At 43.7% G+C, this 23,727-nt stretch overlaps 1 protein-coding gene across 1 annotated transcript in view; it reads right to left on the bottom strand.

The window, feature by feature from the left end:
* Positions 1–23,727, bottom strand: part of PDK3 (pyruvate dehydrogenase kinase 3) — an 88,249-nt gene that overhangs the window by 15,828 nt on the left and 48,694 nt on the right. The window contains exons 6-11 of the mRNA XM_019019508.4: positions 18,627–18,704; positions 8,337–8,413; positions 6,942–7,043; positions 6,431–6,541; positions 2,861–2,974; positions 563–702 (exon numbers count right to left, since the gene is read on the bottom strand). Coding sequence (XP_018875053.1) covers positions 563–702; positions 2,861–2,974; positions 6,431–6,541; positions 6,942–7,043; positions 8,337–8,413; positions 18,627–18,704 — 622 coding nt within the window. The remainder of the gene's footprint in view (positions 1–562; positions 703–2,860; positions 2,975–6,430; positions 6,542–6,941; positions 7,044–8,336; positions 8,414–18,626; positions 18,705–23,727) is intronic.

Below are 23,727 nucleotides of genomic sequence, written 5' to 3'. Positions count from 1 at the left end.
TTCAGTGGCATTGAGTACATTCACGCTGTTGTGCAAGCATCGCCACCATCCATCTCCAGAAGTTTTTCATCTTTCCACCTGAAACTTTGTACCCATGAAACAATGACTCCCCATTCCATCTTCGTCGCTAGCCCCTGGCAACCTCCCTTCCACTTTGTGTCTCTGCATTTGACTACTCTAGGTACTTCACGTAAGTGGAATCATAGTATTTGTCCTTTTATGTCTGGCTTATTTCACTTAGCATAATGACTTCAAGATTCACCCATGTTGTAGCACATATCAGAATGTCCTTCCTTTTTAAGGCCAAATAATATTCCATTGGATGGATAGATCACCTTTTATCTTGATTGATCATTTTAACTTATTTTTCAGTTTCAACCTACAACGTTTATGATGACAAACTGCAAACTTAATTGCTTTTCAAATAAAATTGATGGCAGGCCAAATCCCTGCTCGCTGTTGTGAATACCTCTACACTGCAAGAATTCCTGGAACAGTGAGTGGGACACCTTTATTCAGACAAATCAGATACTTTGTAATGGAAATCAAGGTGGTATATTACTGTTTCGCTTTGTATTTTGAAGCATCCCTGGGTTCACTGCTGGGATTGCTCCAATCATCGGCTTCAGGCGTGGTCTTGTAATGGCGCCATGCGGACTTATTAAAAACTGGAAGTCTCTCAAATGACTCACTTGAAAGAGCCTATTGGAGAAACAAAAATATACACCAAAGGTCCACAGTGTCATTTTTCTCAAGTGAAATAGTAACCCAAATTTTATTATTTAAAACATCAGAAACCTTAATACATAGTTTCAAAATGATATTAAAATTACACCTTAGTAGTTTACTTAGACTGGCCAGGAAAACATTAAAGCTTTTTTAAAGGAATGAAAACATTTGCTCATTCAAAATCAGAACTGAAATACACATGACCAGAACAAAACATATTTTAATTCAGCTCATACTGCTTTGAGATGCTCAACTGTTTTGACTATACCTGGTGACTGGTCTCACAAAGGGCCCAGGAAGAGATACAGTCTCATGCATCCCAGGTTTATAAACACACACCATCAAGTATATTAAATATCACATTACTTAGATGCATGGGCATCTAAGATAAGTACTCCCAATAACTGGTTAAATTCTGGTATCACATACATAGGTTGAGTATCCCTTTGAAATGCCTGGGAACAGGCCGGGCACAGTGGCTCACACCTGTAATCCCAGCACTTTGGGAGGCTGAGGCAGGTGGATCACCTGAGGTCAGGAGTTCGAGACCAGCCTGGCCAACATGGTGAAACCCTGTCTCTACTAAAAATACAAAAAATTAGCCGGGTGTGGTGGCTCACACCTGTAATCCCAGCTACTCAGGAGGCTGAGGCAGGAGGATGGCTTGAACCCAGGAGGCAGAGGTTGCAGTGAGCCGAGATGGCAGTACTGCACTCCAGCCTGGGTGACAGAGCGAGACTCTATCTCAAAAAAAAAAAAAAAAAGAAAAAGAAAGAAAGAAAAAAAAAGAAAAGAAAGAAAGAAATGCTTGGGACCAGAAGTAGTTCTGATTTTTTCCGATTTTGGAATATTTGCATTGTGCTTACCTGTTAAGCATCCCTAATCTGAAAATCTGAAATCTGGGGTGCTCCAATAAGCATTTCCTTTAAGCTTGACCTTTGAGCAAGCATCACGTTGGCGCTCAAAAAGTTCCAGATTTTCAAGCATTTTGGATTGCAGATTCTTGGGTTAGGGATGCTTGACCCACAGTGGCATGTTATGCCACTGTTTAAAAGAATGAGCCAGTTCTACATAAATGGATCTGGAAAGATCTCTAAGACAGATCGGAAAGTAAAAAAAATAAGAAGGTGCTGAAATTTCATTTATGTGGGAAAAATTCTATTTTTCCCATATTTATAAATGTAGAATCAAGTCTAGGAGGATCCGTAAGACACTGAGACCGGTGGTGACCTTCGCTGAACAGAACTGGCGGTTTAGGGCCAGTGAGAGGAGAGACTTCATTTTTCCTTTTGTAGCTTTTAAATTTTTATTATGTGCCTATATTACCTATTCAAAAAAATGTTACAAATATTCTAGAGTTTAGAAATAAAAGTCCAATTATCACCAATGAATAAGAAAAACTGTGTTACAGAGAAGTTTGTTATTAAATGAATCTTTTACATAACCATATTATGATTACTGAATTCTTGTAGCTTTGGGAAAGCCAGTGAGTTTTTAAAACAAAAGACCAAAATACTTCAGTTTATGAAAATCTGCCTTCTTTTAGATCAGACCTTTCAATAGGCATGTAGTTTTTTAAGTCACAATTTAAAATTACGGTTTTAAAAATCAGTATTTTAATTTTTTTTTCTCTTTTGAGACGGAGTCTCATTCTGGCGCCCAGGCTGGAGTGCAGTGGCACCATCTTGGCTCACTGCAACCTCTGCCTCCCGGGTTCAAATGACTCTCCTGCCTCAGCCTCCTGAGTAGCTGGGACTACAGGCGTGCACCACCACATCAGCTAATTTTTTGTACTTTTAGTAGACATGGGGTTTCACCATGTTGGCCAGGCTGGTCTCGAACTCCTGACCTCAGGTGATCCACCCACCTCAGCCTCCCAAAGTCCTGAGATTACAGGCATGTGCCACCACGCCCGGCCAAAATCAGTATTTTAATTTCTATACCTCCACGTTTCATATTTTGCTTTATCTGAGCATAGAATCAAGCATGAGGCATAACATGGTTTTCATGGGAAAGTGAAGTAAATCTGAGATGAATCTAAGAGATGATACAGTGCTGTTCTCAATCAGCGATTAGAACTTACAGCTTTAAAAAGCAAAGATGCCTCATACTAACAAATAAAATGCAGTACCTTCAAATAAATGACAGCATCAGTACCCACTCCTTCCATGGAATACAGTTTCAGATCTCCTTGAAAATATCTAGCATACAGACGGGAAATTGGCAAACCATAACCAAATCCAGCCTATTGAGAAAGGAAAATTAATACAGTGAGACAGGCACAAATGCTAACACATTTTATATGATGACCATTCAGAGGAGGTTAAAATAAATTCTTGATTCAGATTTAAATCAAATAAATTACTGACTCAACCTTTACAATGATGTATATCCTCTATGGCAAACAACCTCTTTATTTTCACCCTGCAAAAACATGTCTTATATGTTTGGATAATAATAGAAATATTCTAATTTTTGACTAATGCTTTTTTGGCATTTTAAAGCAAAATTTTATCATTTTTTTAAAAGCACATTCCAAGGCCGGGCACAGTGGCTCACGCCTGTAATCCCAGCACTTTGGGAGGCTGAGGCAGGTGGATCACTTGAGGTCAGGAATTCATGATCAGCCTGGCCAACATGGCGAAACCCCATCCCTACTACAAAAATTAGCTGGGCGAGGTAGTGGGAGACTGTAGTCCCAGCTACTCAGGAGGCTGAGGCAGGAGAATCGCCTGAACCCAGGAGGTGGAGGTTGCAGTGAGCTGAGATGGCGCCACTGCACTCCAGCCTGGGCGACAGAGCAAGACTCCACCCCTACAAAAAAAAAAAAAAAAAAAAAAGCACATTCCAAATCAAGTGGAATGTGACCTGATGACAAAACTAAACCACATCATTTCAAAGTCCCATGATCAGATTTCCTTGCTTTTGCGAGTGAAAATCAATAGCGCAGTGCTGAGTACAAATCTACCAGTAACAAGACGAGAACATGGAAAGGAAAACAATTTTCTGAGAGGCAACTACTAAGGTTCCGGGAATGTGAGAATATTTTGGTATATTGTAGTTCAGGTATTTTTAGAGATTAAAAAAATTTTCAGTACCCTCCTATATCTCTATGTCAAGGAATCCTGACTGTCAATAACAGGTGTTCTATGGGCAAGTACAGTAAGAATCGAAACTAAATGTAATACCATTTGTGGTGGTAGTGGCAGGGTGGGGAATGAGATGTAACACCAAGCTTCCTCACTTCTGGTTAAATCTATGAACAAGGTTAAGGAAGGAGGGCAGGGGACCACGTGCACAGAGTCACATGGGCCTTAGACTCAGATAGACCCAGTTGAAATCCACTTTCTGTGCGACTCTGAGCAGTTTACTCAACCTCTTTGAGACCATGTTTTCATCTGAACATATGATAAAAAACTGACCTCAGAGCTGCTACAAGGATTAAATAATATAACAAGTATAAAATCTTGGCACAGTGCCTAACACAGTAAAACTAAATAAATCGAAGCTGGTACTATGGCTACTAGGAGCAGCAATTTTATGAAGTTACACAGATTTCTGCCATTTTCTAACATCTCTCCTTGATACCTTCCCTCAGGGTAGGGTCTAACTGAAAGGGCAGGGGGTAAAAGAACGTACCCCATTATTTAAGGGCTTTGGGACTTGCTGAATATGTCCAGTAGTGAAGATGAGATATTTATAGTAGTGACTCAGGTAACCACAGCAAAGAAACTAGCTCACTCTAGGAAGAGATGTGAGCAAATCTGCCTCCTATGTTCAAGCAAGGCCCAGAGCCTGCCCTCATGTTCAACACAGAAGAGCCGAGAACTCCGAGGCCAATGCAGATGTGAGTATAAGCCCAGACTCCCAAAGAATGCAGAGGAGGGGTCTGGACCTCGGATTTGCTGAGGTTCAGGAAAGGTTTCCCAGAGTGTCAAAGGATCAGCAGGAGTTCGCTGGGTGGATATTCTCAAACAGAAATGCACATGTAAAGGCACAGAGGTGTAAAAGGTGTAAAAGTGTAAGTTGCTCAATGAGGAAATTATGTTTTCTAGTAGTACATATCCATGTGCCCACTTTAAAGCTGAAGACAGTTTCTTTTTCTTTTTTTTTTTTTTTTGAGGCAGAGTCTCGCTCTTTCGCCCAGGCTGGAGTGCAGTGGCATGATATAGGCTCACTGCAATCTCCACCTCCCAGATTCAAGCCATTCTTGTGCCTCAGCCTCCTGAATAGCTGGGATTACAAGCATGCGCCACTGCTCCCGGCTATTTTCATGTATTTTTAGTAGAGACAGGGTTTCACCATGTTGGCCAGGCTGGTCTCGAACTCCTGACCTTCAGTGATCCACCTGCCTTGGCCTCCCAAAGTGCTAGAATTACAGGCCAGTTTCCTAACTGGGAGAGCCACTAGCAGAAGCATTTCTTCAAAAGGAGAGGCCACGTAGTACACTGGAAAGAACACAGACATGGCCAGCACCAGCTCTGCAGTTAATTAGTTCAATGACTTTGGACAAGGTCATTTCCTCATTTCCTCATCTATACAATGGGAGTGCGCATGCGTAATTGTTAAAGGTCTCTTACAAGTCCTCAGTTTCAATAAGAAAAAAAACCTATGACATAACAGCTATCCTTAAGATGCTATTTTAAGACCTGGAAGAGACAATCTATATTTCTTTTAAACAACTGGGGAAGGTGCTAGATTTGTTTGTGGTGCCTTTTTTCCTTTTGATGTGTATTTAAGTGCATGCCAGAGCCTAGTCAAGGCAACGCCTCTCAAATGTGATCTTTCATGAATTTTCTCGACTCCTATATAAATGATTTCCTATTTCCAACATGCTGAGTTAACAAACTCTGTCTCAAATAAATGATGCAAAGTGTTTTATTTTATTCATACAAATAAAATATAATCTTATGTGCTTATCAGTCAGGTAGGACTTTAAAATGAAACTTAATTTATACCCTGAACCATTTTGCAGACTGATAGATATGTTGCTGTGTTTAATGACAAAGGGTTCAATTGTTGTTTGTCAATTAGAAACACTCAGCAGGGGAAGCAAGTGTGGCCCTACCAGGATCTAAATGCTACCATGGTAACCAGTGGCTTTTCTCACTGCCTTAACAGGGCTGAAGGTTATTTCCAGAGTGAGACAGAAAGGGCTCTGAAAATGCATACACCACCTATATGTTTCATGCTAATGTTATTTAATATAAAAATTTAATGTTTTCATAATTTAACATTTTAATTATGTAAACAAATTTGACAGTGGAGATTCCAAGGCACTAGGTGATTCGCGCCTCTGTGGTACGCATGCCAGAGTGTGCAGGACCAAGCGGCAGCTATGCATTCAGTACTGTCCCTTTGCTCACCCACTGGCAACTTCCACCCCTTCCAAGGGTAGCACAAAGTGGAAAATGGTGCTCCAGTAGCAGTCTTACCACAATGAGGTACTTTTTCTCTGTATATGGGAATGAGGCACTCAGCTAGGAGTGTTTCTTAGACACAAATCAGAGAGGAAATTGAAGTCCAAAGGATTCACAAAGAAAGTAGCCAAGGCAAAAAAATTCTCCCTCCTCCAAACCATAATACAGGCAACCTTCTAAATCAACTACACTAATGTGACAACCTGGGGAGAGAGGCAGCTCCCTCTGAGCCCCTTCCTGTGTTTATGATCTTTCCTTCAGCAGCAGTTTCAGATGCTTACCAAAGGGGCAGCTCTGGTAGGCTCCAGGCTGGGTCTAGGAGCAGTCGAATACATGTAGTTAAAAAGACGATCTATTTTTCGAAGTGGGACACCACCACCCAGGTCACTGATCTGCAATGTTCAAAATGTTAACAATCAAAACAAAGAAGTTGATCTATACTTAGTAGGAGGCAATGGGTTCATTAAATAAAGTACATAGCAGATTACTCTACAATGTACAAGGACTTTGAATCCCCCAGTGACATAAGGTTCCTTTGTGAACAGTGTAAAATAAAGGAGGCCGAATGGTACAGTGGGATCCAACAGGCTTGGTGTTGAGGTCTTGTTCAACTCCCTGAATAACAAGGTTCTAATGAAGTTTAAATAAGGTAACTTAAGCCAAGGATCTAGCATAGAACTTACAAATAGGACACTCGATAAATGTCAATTTCCTTCCCTCTGATTTTTCAATGTCTAGATACTATTAAATCACAACTGATAATTAAAGTATACATGCACATAAAACAGTTACCTTAATGGATAAGTCTTCTTTACCCAAAGTAACGAGGGTTTTAACAGCAGGGTAGCCCTCTTTTCTGTCTTCATAGAGTTCAACTGTCGCTCTCATTGAGTTCTAAAATAATAAGATCTTTTTATTAATCATACTGCCGAATCACAAACCACAATTTTTAAAGAGAAAGAAGCGCAAGATGACTTACACCCAACAACCCTTTTTTGGGGCAAATATTAGTTGGATTTTTATGGCATTTTTCCCTCTAAAGAGCTTAGCTAAACGTGCTCAAATCAAGGAAAAATTTCCTGACACTTTGTTTTTCACCTAGTTTTAGCCTCATCCAACATGCTAAATATTTATTTTTCTTTCCTTCTTCTTCTTCCTCTTTTTTTTTTCGCTTTACGGTATTTAAATTATTCAACTCAACCCAGAGGAATGTTTTTATCGCATGTAATGAGGCTATGCAGAGGCTGATTTGTGCACTTTAAATCCTATTTATCAGTCTGCATTTATAGAGCACCTTTTCTCTAAAGAAGGCAGAAAAACTGAAAGGATGCATGCTTCCCACAAAAATTAATCATTTGGCTGAAAAAAGTAGAAGAAATATTGGTTAAAAAGAAATTCTGAAAAAGCCACAGCTGCTGAAGAGAAAGTTCACAACTGAATGCCCATTTCAACCTTAAAGCGTTACATCAGTAACATTCTAATTTTTGGAAGCAAATCAGCATAACTGATTTTTCAGGTGTTCAATTTAGTGTTTCACGCATTGGAAGAAATGAAATTTTAGCTCAAATGCCTTGTGCCTGTAATACTGCTACTGTAAATGTCATTAGCTACTGATTAACAAAAGCAACAGCTTAAGTTGCAGACTCTAAAGAATTTGGTGGGGGGGAGGGGTGGTTCTTTTGGTCCAGCTCATCTACATCTTTCTCCTCTGCCTCTCTTGGATCTTCTGAATTGATTCAAATATTTTATAAAAGGGTTGCAGGATCTCTCAGGACTGGAACAACCACTAATGTACCAGTGTGGTTAATTTTCAGAAGCATAAATATGTATAAACATGTTTTTATTTTGATCTGGCTATCACCAATAAAGCCTTTGCCAGGTTTGAAACTAAAAAGCATCTCTAATCTCATAACTAAAGAAAAAACAGTATGGATTTTACATAAAATCACTAAAGTGCAATTAGGCTTCAAAATCAATATGTACTAATATTCACAAAAACTATAGTGTACACAGCAATTTCTCATCTCACAGTGTACAAATTATAAAACCCACAGGATATCAGAAATAGAATTTTTAAAATGGTTATGCAAAACCTTTTTCTTATGCTAATCTAATGAATCCATTATGCCCTGAATCAAAGTAATTTAAAATGAAGACTTCTTTCCACGTTTTTAAAATTCCACTTACCTTGAACAACTCAAATAGCATATGAAACAGATGTGAGGGCACATAAACCACCTGAATAGGTTTGTCTGGCGCTTTGGCTGAAAACAGAGACAAAACCATCAATCAATAAGGACCCAAAGTAGGAGAAATTCAAGAATGATGTTTGCATTCTATTTTCCAAGTGTGTAAAACAGAGTTCTATAAAAGGCTAATTTGAGTTTCCACCTCTAAAGGCAGGGCTGAGCAAAAGCATATGCTTTAGAATCAAACAAACCTGGGGTGACACCCAGTTCCTTCACTTACCAGCTATGTGACCTTGGATAAATCACTCAATCTCTTTGAAACTTTGTTGAGCAGAATTGGAATATTATCACCTATGCCATAACATCCTGAGTATTACAGAAGGCCAGTCAGATATCACTTGGTGTTTTTCAAACTGGGGGCTACCTTCTGCCACTGACCCCAGGGGGAATTCCACGGGGGAATGTGGAGCAACAGGAAAAAAAGGGGCTGGTGAACTGGACTAAATGGCAGTGTTCAATTTTGTTAAATTATGACAAACAAGGCATCTTATAGCATAGAATGTAAGGTTCACATAACTTTTTCTCAAGCAGCTAGCACATAAACCCCTAGAGACCTATGATCTTTTCCCCTTGCACCATGGATCGTCTGAAGACAATCTGAGAAACACCAAAACCCAGGTCAAGCAATAAGAACAGTGTGTGGTACAGAGCAGATGCTCAAAAACATAGTCCTTCCTCCTCCTCATGACCCAAAATCACTTAAGAGATTGAAACTACATGAACTCTCTCAGGTAGAATGCTGTAATTTCAACCAGCTACTTCCTCTAATAAAGTAATTAACAATAATACAAATTAGAGTTCACATTTGCTTGATTCTTAGCAGTCTACACAGAGCTTTCACATACATTATTCAATTGACTCCTCCTGACAACACTTCCTGGCTCCTAGAGGGGTGGTGGTGTTTAGAGGTGTGGAAACAGGCTTTGGGAAGCCTGTGTGACTTGCCCGTGGTCCCAGAAGTGGCACCGAAACCAGACACCTGAACAAAGAGCTTTTGATTCTAAATCCCGAACTCTTCAAAGAGCAATTATTTTTATTTGTATTTATTTATTTTTTGAGACAGAGTCTCACTCTGTTGCCCAGGCTGGAGTGCAGTGGTGCCATCTCGGCTCACTGCAACCTCCACCTCCCGGGTTCAAGCGATTCTCCTGCCTCAGCCTCCTGAGTGTCTGGGATTACAGGTGTGCGCCGCCACTCCTGGCTAATTTTTGTATTTTTAGTAGAGACGGGGTTTTGCCATGTTGGACAGGCTGGTCTCGAACTCCCGACCTCAGGTGTTTGCCCTCCTCGGCCTCCCAAAGTGCTGGGATTGCAGGCGTGAGCCACCGTGCCTGGCCTGAGCAGTTATTTTTAAAATCACTTAGTAATACATGTAAACGGCTTAAAAATTTAACAAAAGAAGAAAAACAAAAGTCCTTCCCCCTTTCCTATCTCATCCTTCAGTCTGAACCCAGAGGCAGCCACTCTTTACTACTTCTGCTGTAGTCTCTGGGTTGGTAATATTTACATTCTGTTCTGTAACCCGCATTAGGGATGCTGTAAATTGCCTATAGGTTCTTTTAAGAAAGTAGAAAATCAAGTGTTGGTGACATTATAACTATGTAAATATTGATCACTGTAGAACAATCACAACAGTGTACCTAGACATTTTCTTCCCTATTAATGCAATGACAATGATTCATGTGTCCCTTGGAGGAGAATGTTCCCAGCCTTAACATGAAATGGAGTTTCTTTTTTTTTTTTTTATTTTTTTTATTTTTTTTTATTTTTATTTTTTTTATTGATCATTCTTGGGTGTTTCTCCCAGAGGGGGATTTGGTAGGGTTACAGGACAATAGTGGAGGGAAGGTCAGCAGATAAGCAAGTGAACAAAGTTCTCTGGTTTCCCTAGGCAGAGGACCCTGCGGCCTTCCGCAGTGTTTGTGTCCCTGGGTACTTGAGATTAGGGAGTGGTGATGGCTCTTAACGAGCATGCTGCCTTCAAGCAACTGTTTAACAAAGCACATCTTGCACTGCCCTTAATCCATTCAACCCTGAGTGGATACAGCACATGTTTCAGAGAGCACAGGGTTGGGGGTAGGGTCACAGATCAACAGGATCCCAAGGCAGAAGAATTTTTTCTTAGTACAGAACAAAATGAAAAGTCTCCCATGTCTACCTCTTTCTACACAGACACGGCAACCATCCGATTTCTCAATCTTTTCCCCACCTTTCCCCCCTTTCCATTCCACAAAACCGCCATTGTCATCATGACCCGTCCTCAATGAGCTGTTGGGTACACCCCCAAGCCGGGGTGGTGGCCGGGCAGAGGGGCTCCCCACCTCCCAGTAGGGGCGGCCGGGCAGAGGTGCCCCTCACCTCCCGGACGGGGTGGCTGGCCGGGCAGGGGGCTGACCCCCCCCACCTCCCTCCTGGTCGGGGCGGCTGGCCGGGCAGAGGGGCTCCTCACTTCCCAGTAGGGGCGGCCGGGCAGAGGCGCCCCTCACCTCCCGGATGGGGCGGCTGGCCAGGCGGGGGGCTGAACCCTCACCTCCCTCCTGGACAGGGCGGCAGGCTGGGCAGTGGGCTGACCCCCCCCACCTCCCTCCCGGACGGGGCGGCTGGCCAGGCGGGGGGCTGACCCCCCACCTCCCTCCCGGACAGGGTGGCAGGCTGGGCGGTGGGCTGACCCCCCCACCTCCCTCCCGGACGGGGCGGCTGGCCGGGCTGAGGGGCTCCTCACTTCCCAGTAGGGGCGGCCGGGCAGAGGCGCCCCTCACCTCCCGGACGGGGCGGCTTGCTTGGCGGGGGGCTGACCCCCCCACCTCCCTCCCGGACGGGGCGGCTGGCCGGGCGGGGGGGGCTCCTCACTTCCCAGTAGGGGCGGCCGGGCAGAGGTGCCCCTCACCTCCCGGACGGGGCGGCTGGCCAGGCGGGGGGTTGACCCCCCCACCTCCCTCCCGGACAGAGCGGCTGGCCGGGCAGAGGCGCCCCTCACCTCTCGGACCGGGTGGCCAGCCAGGCGGGGGGCCGAACCCCCACCTCCCTCCTGGACAGGGCGGCAGGCTGGGCGGTGGGCTAACCCCCCCACCTCCCTTCCGGACGGGGCGGCTCGCCAGGCGGGGGGCTGGCTCCCCCACCTCCCTCCCGGACGGGGCGGCTGGCCGGGCGGGGGGGGCTCCTCACTTCCCAGTAGGGGCGGCCGGGCAGAGGTGCCCCTCACCTCCCGGACGCGGCGGCTGGCCAGGCGGGGGGTTGACCCCCCCACCTCCCTTCCGGACGGGGTGGCTGGCCGGGCGGGGGGCTGACCCCCCCACCTCCCTTCCGGACGGGGCGGCTGGCCGGGCAGAGGGGCTCCTCACTTCCCAGTAGGGGCGGCCGGGCAGAGGCGCCCCTCACCTCTCGGACCGGGTGGCCGGCCAGGCGGGGGGCCGAACCCCCACCTCCCTCCTGGACAGGGCGGCAGGCTGGGCGGTGGGCTAACCCCCCCACCTCCCTTCCGGACGGGGCGGCTCGCCGGGCGGGGGGCTGGCCCCCCCACCTCCCTCCCGGACGGGGCGGCTGGCCGGGCGGGGGACTGACCCCCCCCCACCTCCCTCCTGGACGGGTTGGCTGGCCGGGCGGGGGGCTGACCCCCCCACCTCCCTCCCGGACGGAGCGGCTGGCCGCGCAGAGGGGCTCCTCACTTCCCAGTAGGGGTGGCCGGGCAGAGGCGCCCCTCACCTCCCGGACAGGGTGGCTGGCCGGGCGGGGGGCTGATCCCTCCACCTCCCTCCCGGACGAGGTGGCTGCCAGGCGGAGACGCTCCTCACTTCCCAGACGGGGTGGCTGCTGGGCGGAGGGGCTCCTCACTTCTTGGGCGGGGTGGCTGCCGGGCGGAGGGGCTCCTCACTTCTCAGACGGGGCGGTTGCCAGGCAGCGGGTCTCCTCACTTCTCAGACGGGGCGGCCGGGCAGAGACGTTCCTCACATCCTGGACTGGGCGGCAGGGCAGAGGTGCTCCCCACATCTCAGACGATGGGCGGCCGGGCAGAGAGGCTCCTCACTTCCCAGATGTGATGGCGGCTGGGAAGAGGCGCTCCTTGTTTCCTAGATGGGATGGCGGCCGGGCAGAGACGCTCCTCACTTTCCAGACTGGGCAGCCAGGCAGAGGGGCTCCTCACATCCCGGACGATGGGCGGCCAGGCGGAGACGCTCCTCACTTCCCAGACGGGGCGGCAGCCGGGCAGAGGCTGCAATCTCGGCACTTTGGGAGGCCAAGGCAGGCGGCTGGGAGGTGGTTGTAGTGGGCCAAGATCACGCCACTGCACTCCAGCCTGGGCACCATTGAGCACTGAGTTAACCAGACTCTGTCTGCAATCCCGGCACCTCGGGAGGCCGAGGCTGGCTGATCACTCGCGGTTAGGAGCTGGAGACCAGCCCAGCCAACACAGCGAAACCGCGTCTCCACCAAAAAAATACGAAAACCAGTCAGGCGGGGCGGTGCGCGCCTGCAATCGCAGGCACTCGGCAGGCAGAGGCAGGAGAATCAGGCAGGGAGGTTGCAGTGAGCTGAGATGGCAGCAGTACCGTCCAGCTTCGGCTCGGCATCAGAGGGAGACCGTGGAAAGAGGGGAGAGGGGAGAGGGGAGAGGGGAGAGGGGAGAGGGGAGAGGGAGAGGGAGAGGGAGAGGGAGAGGGAGCGGGAGCGGGAGAGGGAGAGGGAGAGGGAGAGGGAGAGGGAGAGGGAGAGGGAGAGGGAGAGCGCTGGAGAGTCTTAATGAATTCGAAATGGAGTTTCTTTATACTCCTCCAACTGGTCAACATCATGCTACCCTTTTTGGGTTGCTTCATAGTTGGTCCATGCCATTTCGCTAAGATCTTCCAGCTTACTGGAAGCTTCCATACCTACTTCCAGTTTCCATACCTACTTCCAGCTTCCATACCTACTTCCAACTTCCATACCTACTGCATGGTATCCAGTCCATTCTTCAAGATTTTTCAAATTAGAATCAATTGCTTTGCAAACATGCTGCATAGCCATCATCCTAAAGTTGTTTTCGATTGAAGTTCTAGAATGTTTTCCCCTTTCTTAGATGCATATTATACATAACATCAAGTCAGTCAGGTAACCTACCTCAGAAAGGGATGCATGGGAGACACATCTGTCAATCTTTACACCTCTGATCTATTTGATTAAAGGTTTGGCTAGATAGAGAATTCTAGGTTTGAAATGATTTTCTCTCAGAATTTCAAAAGGGGGGTTTCTGGCAGTAACAGTAGAGCTGATAAGTTTAATGCCAGTTAGGTTTGGTTCTTGCTGCTGGCTTTTGCTGAAGGTCTGATATATCTTGGTTGCAATATTCCTGTTTGAGAATGAAGAACCGGATTCATTGTATGAGGCAGCTGGCGTTCATATCCCCCCGGGGCTCTCCATTAAGTGGGAAGCCTGACTTAGAGCTCTCTGGACCTGGTCAAGACTTTTCAACTGGGCTTGAGGATGAGCAGGTAGTAAACGGGCCTCTGAGCAGAGAGGCCCCCAAATGCTTAAACGAACAGGGCTTTGCTGTAGGGTAACAACACTCACATGAAAAGCCCTAGTTCTTCCTAGGTTGTTCTCGAACAAAATACTTAGTTGCCTGTTGGCAGGCTGAACCCGGCCAGAGTACAGCTGCCTCCCGTCATCCCTCCATGCTCTTTCTTAGACCAGCTTTCAGTTAACCCTACCCTCTGCCTTCCCTTCCCATTCCAGTCCATTGCACCACCTGGCCCTGCCCCCAGAGTCCCTCCAGGACAATCTTCGGCAAACCGGGTTGCCACCTCTGCTGCAGCCTCCTCCTCTGTGGCTGCTTCTGCTCTGTCCCACCAATCAGCATACTTCCATCTAGTGACCCTCTTTCAAAAGTTGGGATTCATGGCTCTTATGGACGGAATGTTTGTGTGTGTCTCCCCCAAATTCTATGTTGAAATGTAACCCTTGATATGATGGTATTAGGAGATGGGGCCTGTGAGAGGTGATTAGGTTTTGAGGGCAGAGCCCTTATGGATGGGATTAATGCCCATTTAAAGAAACTCCGGAGAGCTCCCTCGCTCCTTCCCCCATGGAAGGAAACAGTGAGAAGCCAGGTATGAATCAGAAGGTGGGTCCTCACTAGACACCAAATCTCCAGGAACCGTGATCTTGGATGTCCCAGCCTCCAGAACCATGAGAAATGGTTGCTGAAGCCACTTGGTCTCTGGTATTTTTGTTATAGCAGCCTAAATGGACTAAGGCACTGGTCCACTAATGAGCTCCTCTGCTTTCCTTTGCTGCTTTTCTTTGGATTCCTTTATCGTCATTTTATTTTTATTTCTTTTTTTCCTCTTTTTTTTTTTTTTTTTTGAGATGGAGTCTTGCTCTGTCGCCCAGGCTGGAGTGCAGTGGCACAATTTCAGCTCACTGCAACCTCCGCCTCCCAGGTTCAAGCAATTATCTTGCCTCAGCCTCCCTAGTAGCTGGGACTAAAGAAACATGCCATCATGCCCAGCTAATTTTTGTATTTTTAGTAGAGACAGGGTTTCACCATGTTGGCCAGGCTGGTCTCAAACTCCTGACCTCAAGTGATCCGCCCACATCGGCCTCCCAAAGTGCTGGGATTACAGGCGTGAGCCATTGCGCCTGGCTCCTTTATTGTCATTTTAATGGGGCTCGAGGAACTAGCCGGGTGCTCAGTTTATCTTGTACAAAATGGCATGATTAGTTATATAAACAGCCTTATGAATTCAACCTTTTCACCCCAAATCTCAAGAAAAGGCAAACACCTTTTATATAGTGGGTATTTTTATTTTTTTTTTTCAGTTTAAACAACATTCTCTAGGAGCCATCTAAAGGCTTGCTCAATTACCTGCACTTTTCTTTGGGAACATTACAGTTTAGATTTCTTTCCTTCCTTTTAAAACCATGTCAAATGCTTTTGTCCATGACTCCTAGTTCTGGGTCTCGAGGCTGGCTGTTAAGTAGCAGATGCTTAATAGATGTTTGCTGACTTATAAAATAAGTAGAATATGAATTTTCCATCTAAGGGTACATTTTTAAAAGTCAATTAAAAATGGCCTAGGTTTGTCATGCTCAAGACTCCAGAAATAATAAAGTCTCTGTTTTGTACAATCATTGCTCCAAATGCCATTAGTTGAAACGGCATTTAAGAAATACCATTAGATATAAGGAATTTTATTTCCAGACAGTTCTCCTTCCAGAATAAAAAAGCATCCACTTAAGGTGTTCAGGATCAACCTCCAACCTGCATCTCCAACATAGAACTTGTTAAGGCGAAAGCACATTCCTTAATCATGCTCAAAGAGAGCTCTAGCGTTAAGAACTTATACATAAAAATAATCACTACACTACCCAAAGCAACATAAAGCTAGAGGCTACCTAGAAACACCAGCATTCATTTATCTTAGTGATAGGACAAGGGGCTTCAAAACATGATCGAAAGGGGGCTTCTGTAATTCGTGAGACAATGCCAAAAAGAGTCGGAAAGTTCCTCTCCTGGTGGGTGAGCTGCCCAGCATGACAGCCTCAGCGGGGATAGAATGTGCTGACATGGCTGGCACTTGGGAATCAGCAAGAACAGGCCTGCTGCTTTGGCCTTTAGAATGAGGGAGGCTGCCACTCACGCAAAAGAGCAATTTGTTACTACCTGCAGATGTGAGATCAGCTCCTGCCTAGTCCATAGGAAGAGAGAGAAAGAATATTAAGATGGTTCTCATCAGGAACACTCCAGACAAGCCCACTCGGTCCTGGTAGTATATTTATTCAATGGGGACATGACTCTTCTCAGAGAACCCAAGAGACCTTGAAAGCAGCTTTGACTCCACACCTTCTAGTCAAATGGAGGGGCCATGTCCTTCAACAGCAGCCTGAACTCCTTTCATAGTTTTATCTCATTATAAGAGAAATACATTTTTAGTGTACTTCTGAGGGGGAATTTGGTTTATCTTTTTTTTTTTTTTTTTTTTTTGAGACAGAGTCTTGCTCTGTCACCCAGGCTGGAGTGCAGTCATGTGATCTCGGCTCACTGCAGCCTCTACCTCCTGGGCTCAAGCGATCCTCCCACTTCAGCCTCCTGAGTAGCTGAGATTACAGGCACATGCCACTATGTCCAGCTAATTTTTCTATTTTGTGTAGAAACAAGGTTTTGCTATCTTGCCCAGGCTGGTCTCGAACTCCTGGGCTCAAGAGATTCTCCTGCCTCAGCCTCCCAAAGTGCTGGGATTACAGGTGTGAGCCACCATGCCTGGCCTGGTTTATCTTTAATTGTAAATGCTCACACCCTGCTCAGTCATTCCACATCTAGGAATCCAACCTGCAGAAATACTTTCACATGTTCACAAATTTTTCCACCCTCCCCACCTCTCACACTCTTTCATAGCTCATTATATGGAATATAGGAAAACAGGAAATCCTAAATGTATACCCATAGGAAAACAGTTAAATAAATTATGGTAAGCTACAATATGGATAATCTCTAAATGAGATTAATACTTGCAAAGGTCTTCAAGGTGAAGTGAAAAACACGTTATAAATAGGGTTAAAGCTATACATGCTTTATGCAAAAACCAAAGCTCTATATGGGACTGAGAAAGCCGTGGGGGATTTCCCTTTTCAGTCACATTTCTGTATCTGTATTTTTGTGATAAGCATGTCTCTTCCATAATTTGCAAATAAAAAAAGGAATGTGCAAATAAATATGCAATCATATGATGAACATAAAAATCATCTGTATAACCCCATTACCCAGAGAGCTGCTATTTGTATTTTGGTAGTATAAATCCTTCAAAATATTTTCCAATGAACTCCACTATTATAAACTTTTATAGCCTGTATTTTTTTAAAAATCTCAATTTTTCCCATACATTATTCGTTTAAAGCATTATTTCAAAGGGCTGCATAGTATTCTATCTAACGGGTGTACCACAATTCAGTTAAACAATGCTCTATTGTGGAAAATTTGGGTTGTTTTCTAACTTTATAAGAAAACTACTGTGATCATCAATCTTGTACATAAATCTGTGCATCTCTATTTTCATAGATTTTTGTTTTTTGAGATGGGGTTTCAAACTATTGCCCAGGGTGGAGTGCAGTGGCACTATCTCGGCTCACTGCAACCTCCGCCTCTCGGGTTCAAGTGATTCTCCTGCCTCAGTCTCCCAAGTAGCTGAGAATACAAGCAAGTGCCACCACGCCTGGCTAATTTTTGTATTTTTTGTAGAGATGGGGTTTCGCCATGTCATTCGGGTTGGTCTTAAACTCCTGGACTCAAGAGATCCACCCACTTTGGCCTCCCAAAGTATTGGGATTACAGGTGTGAACCACTGTGTCCAGCCTCTATTTTCTTATAATAAGTGTTCTGAAGTTTAATTTACTGGACCAAAGAATATGACCATTATTAACTTATTTACTGGGCCAAACAGAAAGAACATTGCTGGCATTTTTTAGAAAGGGAATACCACTTTTAGCTTATACAAGAAATGTATGTGCTGGTGAGAAAGTATTTTTATGGGCACAAATTCAAAGCATTAAAATGTTTTAATCACTGTCAAAAAGAAAGACAAAAATGGCATTTCTGGCTGGGCACGGTGGCTCACGACTGTAATCCCAGCACTTTGGGAGGCAGAGGTGGGTGGATCACCTGAGGTCATGAGTTCGAGACCAGCCTGGCCAACATGGTGAAACCTCGTCTCTACTAAAAATACAAAAATTAGCTGGGCATGGTGTAGGGCACCTGTAATCCCAGCTACTCAGGAAGCTGAGGCAGGAGAATCACTTGAACCTGGAAGGCAAAGGCTGCAGTGAGCTGGGATCACACCACTGTACTCCAGCCCGGGCAACAGAACGAGACTCCTTCTCAAAAAAAAAAAAAAAAAAAAAAAGGCATTTGTCTGTGTTTTTGTTTGCACTTCCTTGATTAGTGAAGTTAAACACTTTTCCATATGTTGATCGACTGCTTGCATTTGTTACTTTGAGAAGGGCCTATTTATACCTTTCTACATACTCTACCTTGATTACTTCTGTTCCAAGAATTCTGGGGTCTAACACATTACACATTCCTGTACAAAAACTCCTTACAATAATATATCTGGTTGACCAAAAGCGTAGAAAGTTTTAAAAAGATATAAGAAAATGAAAAATCAGTATAATTTTTGGATCTCACTGAAATATGGCTTAGGTATAAACAGCTTCTTAGTCAGCTTTTTTGAATGTAAGGTTAAAATTAGTTTTCTTTTACCATTGAATTCTTCAACTTCCAGCTCTGGAGCTACCAGGTAATACTGTTCACACAGCATCTTGGCTGTTTCATATGCATCTGCAAGAAAAGGAAAAAGTTTAGCTGCTGCACTAATAACATAGGCACAAGCATGTGTGTGTGTGTGTGTGCACATGTGCATGTATATATCTATAGGTATATAAGGTAAACAAACTGTCTAAACGGATGGATGTAGAATTAATCAACTACAACCTTTTACAAAATACCCTTTTGTGGCTTTAATAGAATTACCATGACTAAAGCAAAATTTCTCTTTTCTATTTTTTCCAAGACAGCGTCTCACTCTATCGCCTAGGCTAGATAGAGTACAGTGGTGTGATCATAGCTCATTGCAGCCTCGAACTCCTGGGCTCAAGCAGTCCTCCCGCCTCAGCCTTCCAAGTAGCTGGCCTTACAGGCATATGCCACCATGCCCAGCCAATCTCTCTTTTCTTAAAGGATTTTTTGTTTGTTTGTTTGTTCGTTTGTTTGTTTTTTGAGACACAGTCTCACTCTGTCACCCAGGCTGGAGTGCAGTGGTGTCATTTCGGCTCACTGCAACCTCCGCCTCCCAGGTTCAAGCGATTCTCCTGCCTCAGCCTCCCGAGTAGCTGGGATTACAGGTGTGTGCCACCACGCCTGGCTAATTTTTGTATTTTTAGTAGAGATGAGGTTTCATTATGTTGGCCAGGCTGGTCTCAAACTCCTGACCTCAGGTGATCCACCCTCTTTGGCCTCCCAAAAGTGCTTGGATTACAGGCATGAGCCACCGTGCCTGACTTTCTTTTCTTAAAGTTTTAATGACCATAACAATGTCAACATACTAGAATACTTGCAATTCAGCTAGCTCTATACCAAACACGTACTTGTTTAACTTATACTATTACCAAAATATATTTTTCATGAAAATTTAGGAACTCAAGACTATACGTTCTAAGCACCATGCAACCTGACTAAATTGTAGCAAAAGAATATTTGTCATGATCTTAAAAATAATAATGCCAACAGTCTTGTGATTTGCCAGAGTTATTTGTAAGTGAAACCTCAGTTAAGTATTTGCTGAATGAATAGATTTCCATGAGCCACACAATTTAAGTTACTGGAGATGCCACTATCACTTTAAAAGGTCCTTTAAGTTAGTTAAAGGTAACAGGCTGGGGCTGATATTTATCAAAGTCTGAGGAGCAACAGTCCGCTTTTTAAAGGATAAAATAAAAGACATATGGTAAGAAGATAAGAGCCATTACAGAAACAGCCGGAAGACAGAATTCAGGAGATTCAAAGATGGGGAGCAGATTCAGAAAGCAAAGGTGCATTACAAGACATTGGACATTGCATATATGCCTTTTCTCTCGAACTGTAAACAATCTGAAGTCAGCGTTTGTGTCTTAACACTTGTTTCATAACTTGCATAGAACTTCGTATAGTGCCTGTGTAGATGGTCAACAAACAGTCCTTGAGCCAGGTGCAGTGGCTCATGCCTGTAAACCCAGGACTTTGGGAGGCCGAGGTGGGCTGATCACTTGAGGCCAGGAGTTCAAGACCAGCCAGGCCAACATGGTGAAACTCCATCTCTACTAAAAATACAAAAATTAGCCAGGCATGGTGGTGAGCGTCTGTAATCCCAGCTAGTTGGGAGGCTGAGGCAGGAGAATTGCTTGAACTCAGGAGATGGAGGTTGCAGTGAGCTGAGATCGTGCCACTGCACTCCAGCCTGGGGGACAGAGTGAGACTCCGTCTCAAAAAACAAAAACAAAAACAAACAAAAAAAACCCACCTTAGTTTGATAAATTTTAAACCTTTTGGTAATTTACTTTTTAAAAATCTTTATTGGAGATAATTCTTATGCCATACAATTCACTCATTGAAAGTAAAGTGTACACACAGCCGGGCACAGTGGCTCACACCTGTAATCCCAGCACTTTGGGAGGCCGAGGCAGGGGGATCACTTGAGGTCAGGAGTTCAAGACCAGCCTAGCCAACATGGTGACACCCCTTCTCTACTAAAAATACAAAAATTAGCCAGGCATGGTGGCGGATGCCTGTAGTCCCAGCTACTCGGGAGGTTGAGGCAGGAGAATCACTTGGACCCAGGAGGCAGAGGTTGCAGTGAGCTGAGATCACACCACTGCACTGCAGCCTGGGCAAAAGAGCAAGACTCCATCTCAAAAAAAAAAAAAAAAAAAGTACATACAACTCAGTGGTTTTTCGTATATAGTCAGAGCTGTGCATTAATCACTATAATCAAGTTTACATATTCATCACTACAAAAAGAAGTTCCGAACCCATTAGCAGTTACTCCCCTCCACTCAGCCCTAGGCAACCATGGATCTACTTTATCTCTATAGATTTGCTATTCTGGACTTTTTACATAAACGGAATAATATGCGGTCTTCTGTGACTGGCTTCTTTCACCAGCATGTTTTCAAGCATCATCTACATCACAGCATGTATCAGGACCTCATTTCTTTTTATTGCTATATCACATTCCATTGTACAAGTATACCATATTTTCTTTATCCGTTCATCAGCTGGTAGACATCTGGGTTGTTTCCACTTTTTGGCTATTATGAATAGTGCTGCTATGAACCTTCATGTCCAAATGTTTGTGTGAACATATGCCTTCATTTATCTTGGGTATATACCTAGGAGTAGAAAACTGCTGCTTCGTGGGCGCATTTGGAATGTTCTCAACAGGATTATCAGCTCTTTGAAGACAGGCTCTTATTTCCTTTATATTCCCCACATCAACACCGTGCAAAGTAAATACTGTGCTTGTTTAATATTCAAGAGGTGAGAGAAAGAAGGAAGGAAGGAAAGGGGGAAAAGTAAGCCCTACAGAATATTAATGTTAAAAATTGACATTATTAACCTAAAATAATACAAAGATAAGATTAGGGTATGTTCAGACTATAAATTTTAGTTCATTGACTTCATATTGCTACCAAATTAATTATCTATTATTTGACCTCAGAGTAAGAATTCTGATTCCTTTACTAAACTTTTAGAATTAAATCTCTATAAAGAACCAAAGATAGAGACATTAAAATAACTCAGACAAGGTGAAATAATGAGGGACAGCAAAAAGGAAACAGCAGTAAGAGGAGAAAAAAATGTTTAAAAGAGTTGATCAGTATGAAAATAGACACTTAAGTAGGATTGAACTTCAATCCTGAAAAAAAGTTAAAAATTTTGAATTGTACTAAATTTACAAGTGTTTTCCTAGGCTATAATAAACCTTATCAAATATCTGTAAAGTACTTTTGTCAAAAGAAGAGAAATCAAGACTCACTCCTCTTGCTTAGCCTATGCCGCCAAACAATGCTACATCTCCACCTAGTGACGTGAAAGCACAAAGCTGAACACAAACTTCCAAGATCACAAGCACCGAAACCTAAAAACGATCATTCATTATCGATACACAAAGCCAACACATCTTCACAAAACAACTCCTCCAGGTATGTAATAAAGATGTTTAAACAGTGCTCTTCCATTCACTACAAAACAAAAATAACCTAAACCCACTAAATGTGCTAATTCCTCATGGAATTCGCTTGCCCAGTAGCATGATTATGACAGCGTTGTTAAGAAAATGTGCTACACAAATTTAACATGTGAAAGACCAAGCCCAGACAGAAGCAGCCAACTCGAAACACAAAGACCCAGTACAGCTCCTAAAACCACGTGTGAATAAGAATTTTTAAAGCATCACTACAACTTACAGTGTATCAACGCTATAATTAAGAATTGCATGATGATCCTTGAAGAACTCAAGTCATCACAATGTAGACTCACATACACCAGCTAGCCAAAAGTATTTTGAGGGCATTAATGGTATTATATATATACTATGCATCTTTGTAAATTCCTTGGACACAATGCATGTTGCAATGCCTTGGACACAATACACACTTAGTGAGCATTTGTTAAATGGAACGATCCTCTGGCCCATGATTAAGTTCTCAACATGCAGTAAATTACACTGACGGGAGGTGTTCCTTTTGGTGAGACTGGGAACTAGAGGCCTAGACTCATTCCCCAATCTAGCTGTGTGTGGGATTCGTTACCAAATTTAAAAGAAAGAGTACAGATTATGAAAGGAACCCCTGGAAATTCCGAGGCAGTAGCTCTATGTTGAGGCCTGAGAGTCCACATTCTTAAAACTTAGCAGGTAATTCGGAAGAGAAGCTAGGCCACTTCCCTGGAAAATCAAGTCTGAGTCACGCTAATTCTGCCACTCATCTCTCCCAGGATATGAATGATTATGAGGTTCTGGGGTAACAGCACTTACATACTCAAACAGGACATTTCTGTTTAAGTAAAATAATTTAACATAAAAATGAAAAAGCTTTAAAAAATCGCCATCAAAACCAAAATTCAACTCATGGCTTGTAATTTACATTTAGAGTAAAATGCAAATTCTACTTATAATAAGCTTTCTAATCAAACTTTTCTATTTTTTAAATTAGAAATCAAAATTTCAAAAAAGATAACTGCCAAATTACTTTTATGTGCATACTGGGGCCAATATTTACCATCAATCTTTAGAAGAAAATATTAGAGAATTATTATTGCCACTGGAATATAAGTGACATGGCTTATTTTAGGAATCTGTTTTCAAGGGTTTTAAGGTACTGATTATAAAGTAATTAACAAAACTGTAGGTGTGGCTCATACATACTTCCCCAGGTTAAAATATCTAAACTGTAAATGCATTAGACTAAAATTTTAAAAGGCTGAGAACAGGGTGAAGGTTCACACAGCAATCAGCCCAACAGAACCAAACTAGCCATGAATCCGTTTTAAGAAACAGCACACAGGAAAATTGAATAGATAATGGAGGTTGTTTCATCAGATTTTCCTATTCAAAATTCACCACAGAACTCTGCTATCAAATATTAGCCTCTATCTTGAATACATGCAATCATTTGAGACAAAAAATATGAGAGGCTGGACTAGGATGAATTTGAGTGAGTGCTGAAAAAATTAAAAGGAAGGTGCCAAGGTCCCTAACTTTGAGTCTAACAGAATACAGAAAATCATAAAGCTGAAGTTTAAGAAGCCACTGTCAGAAAAAGGTAAA

Source organism: Gorilla gorilla, chromosome X (assembly GCF_029281585.2).
Source record: "Gorilla gorilla gorilla isolate KB3781 chromosome X, NHGRI_mGorGor1-v2.1_pri, whole genome shotgun sequence".
NCBI lineage: Eukaryota > Metazoa > Chordata > Mammalia > Primates > Hominidae > Gorilla > Gorilla gorilla.
Note: the sequence above shows the minus strand (reverse complement) of the source record. Positions and strands in the feature narration are given on the sequence as shown.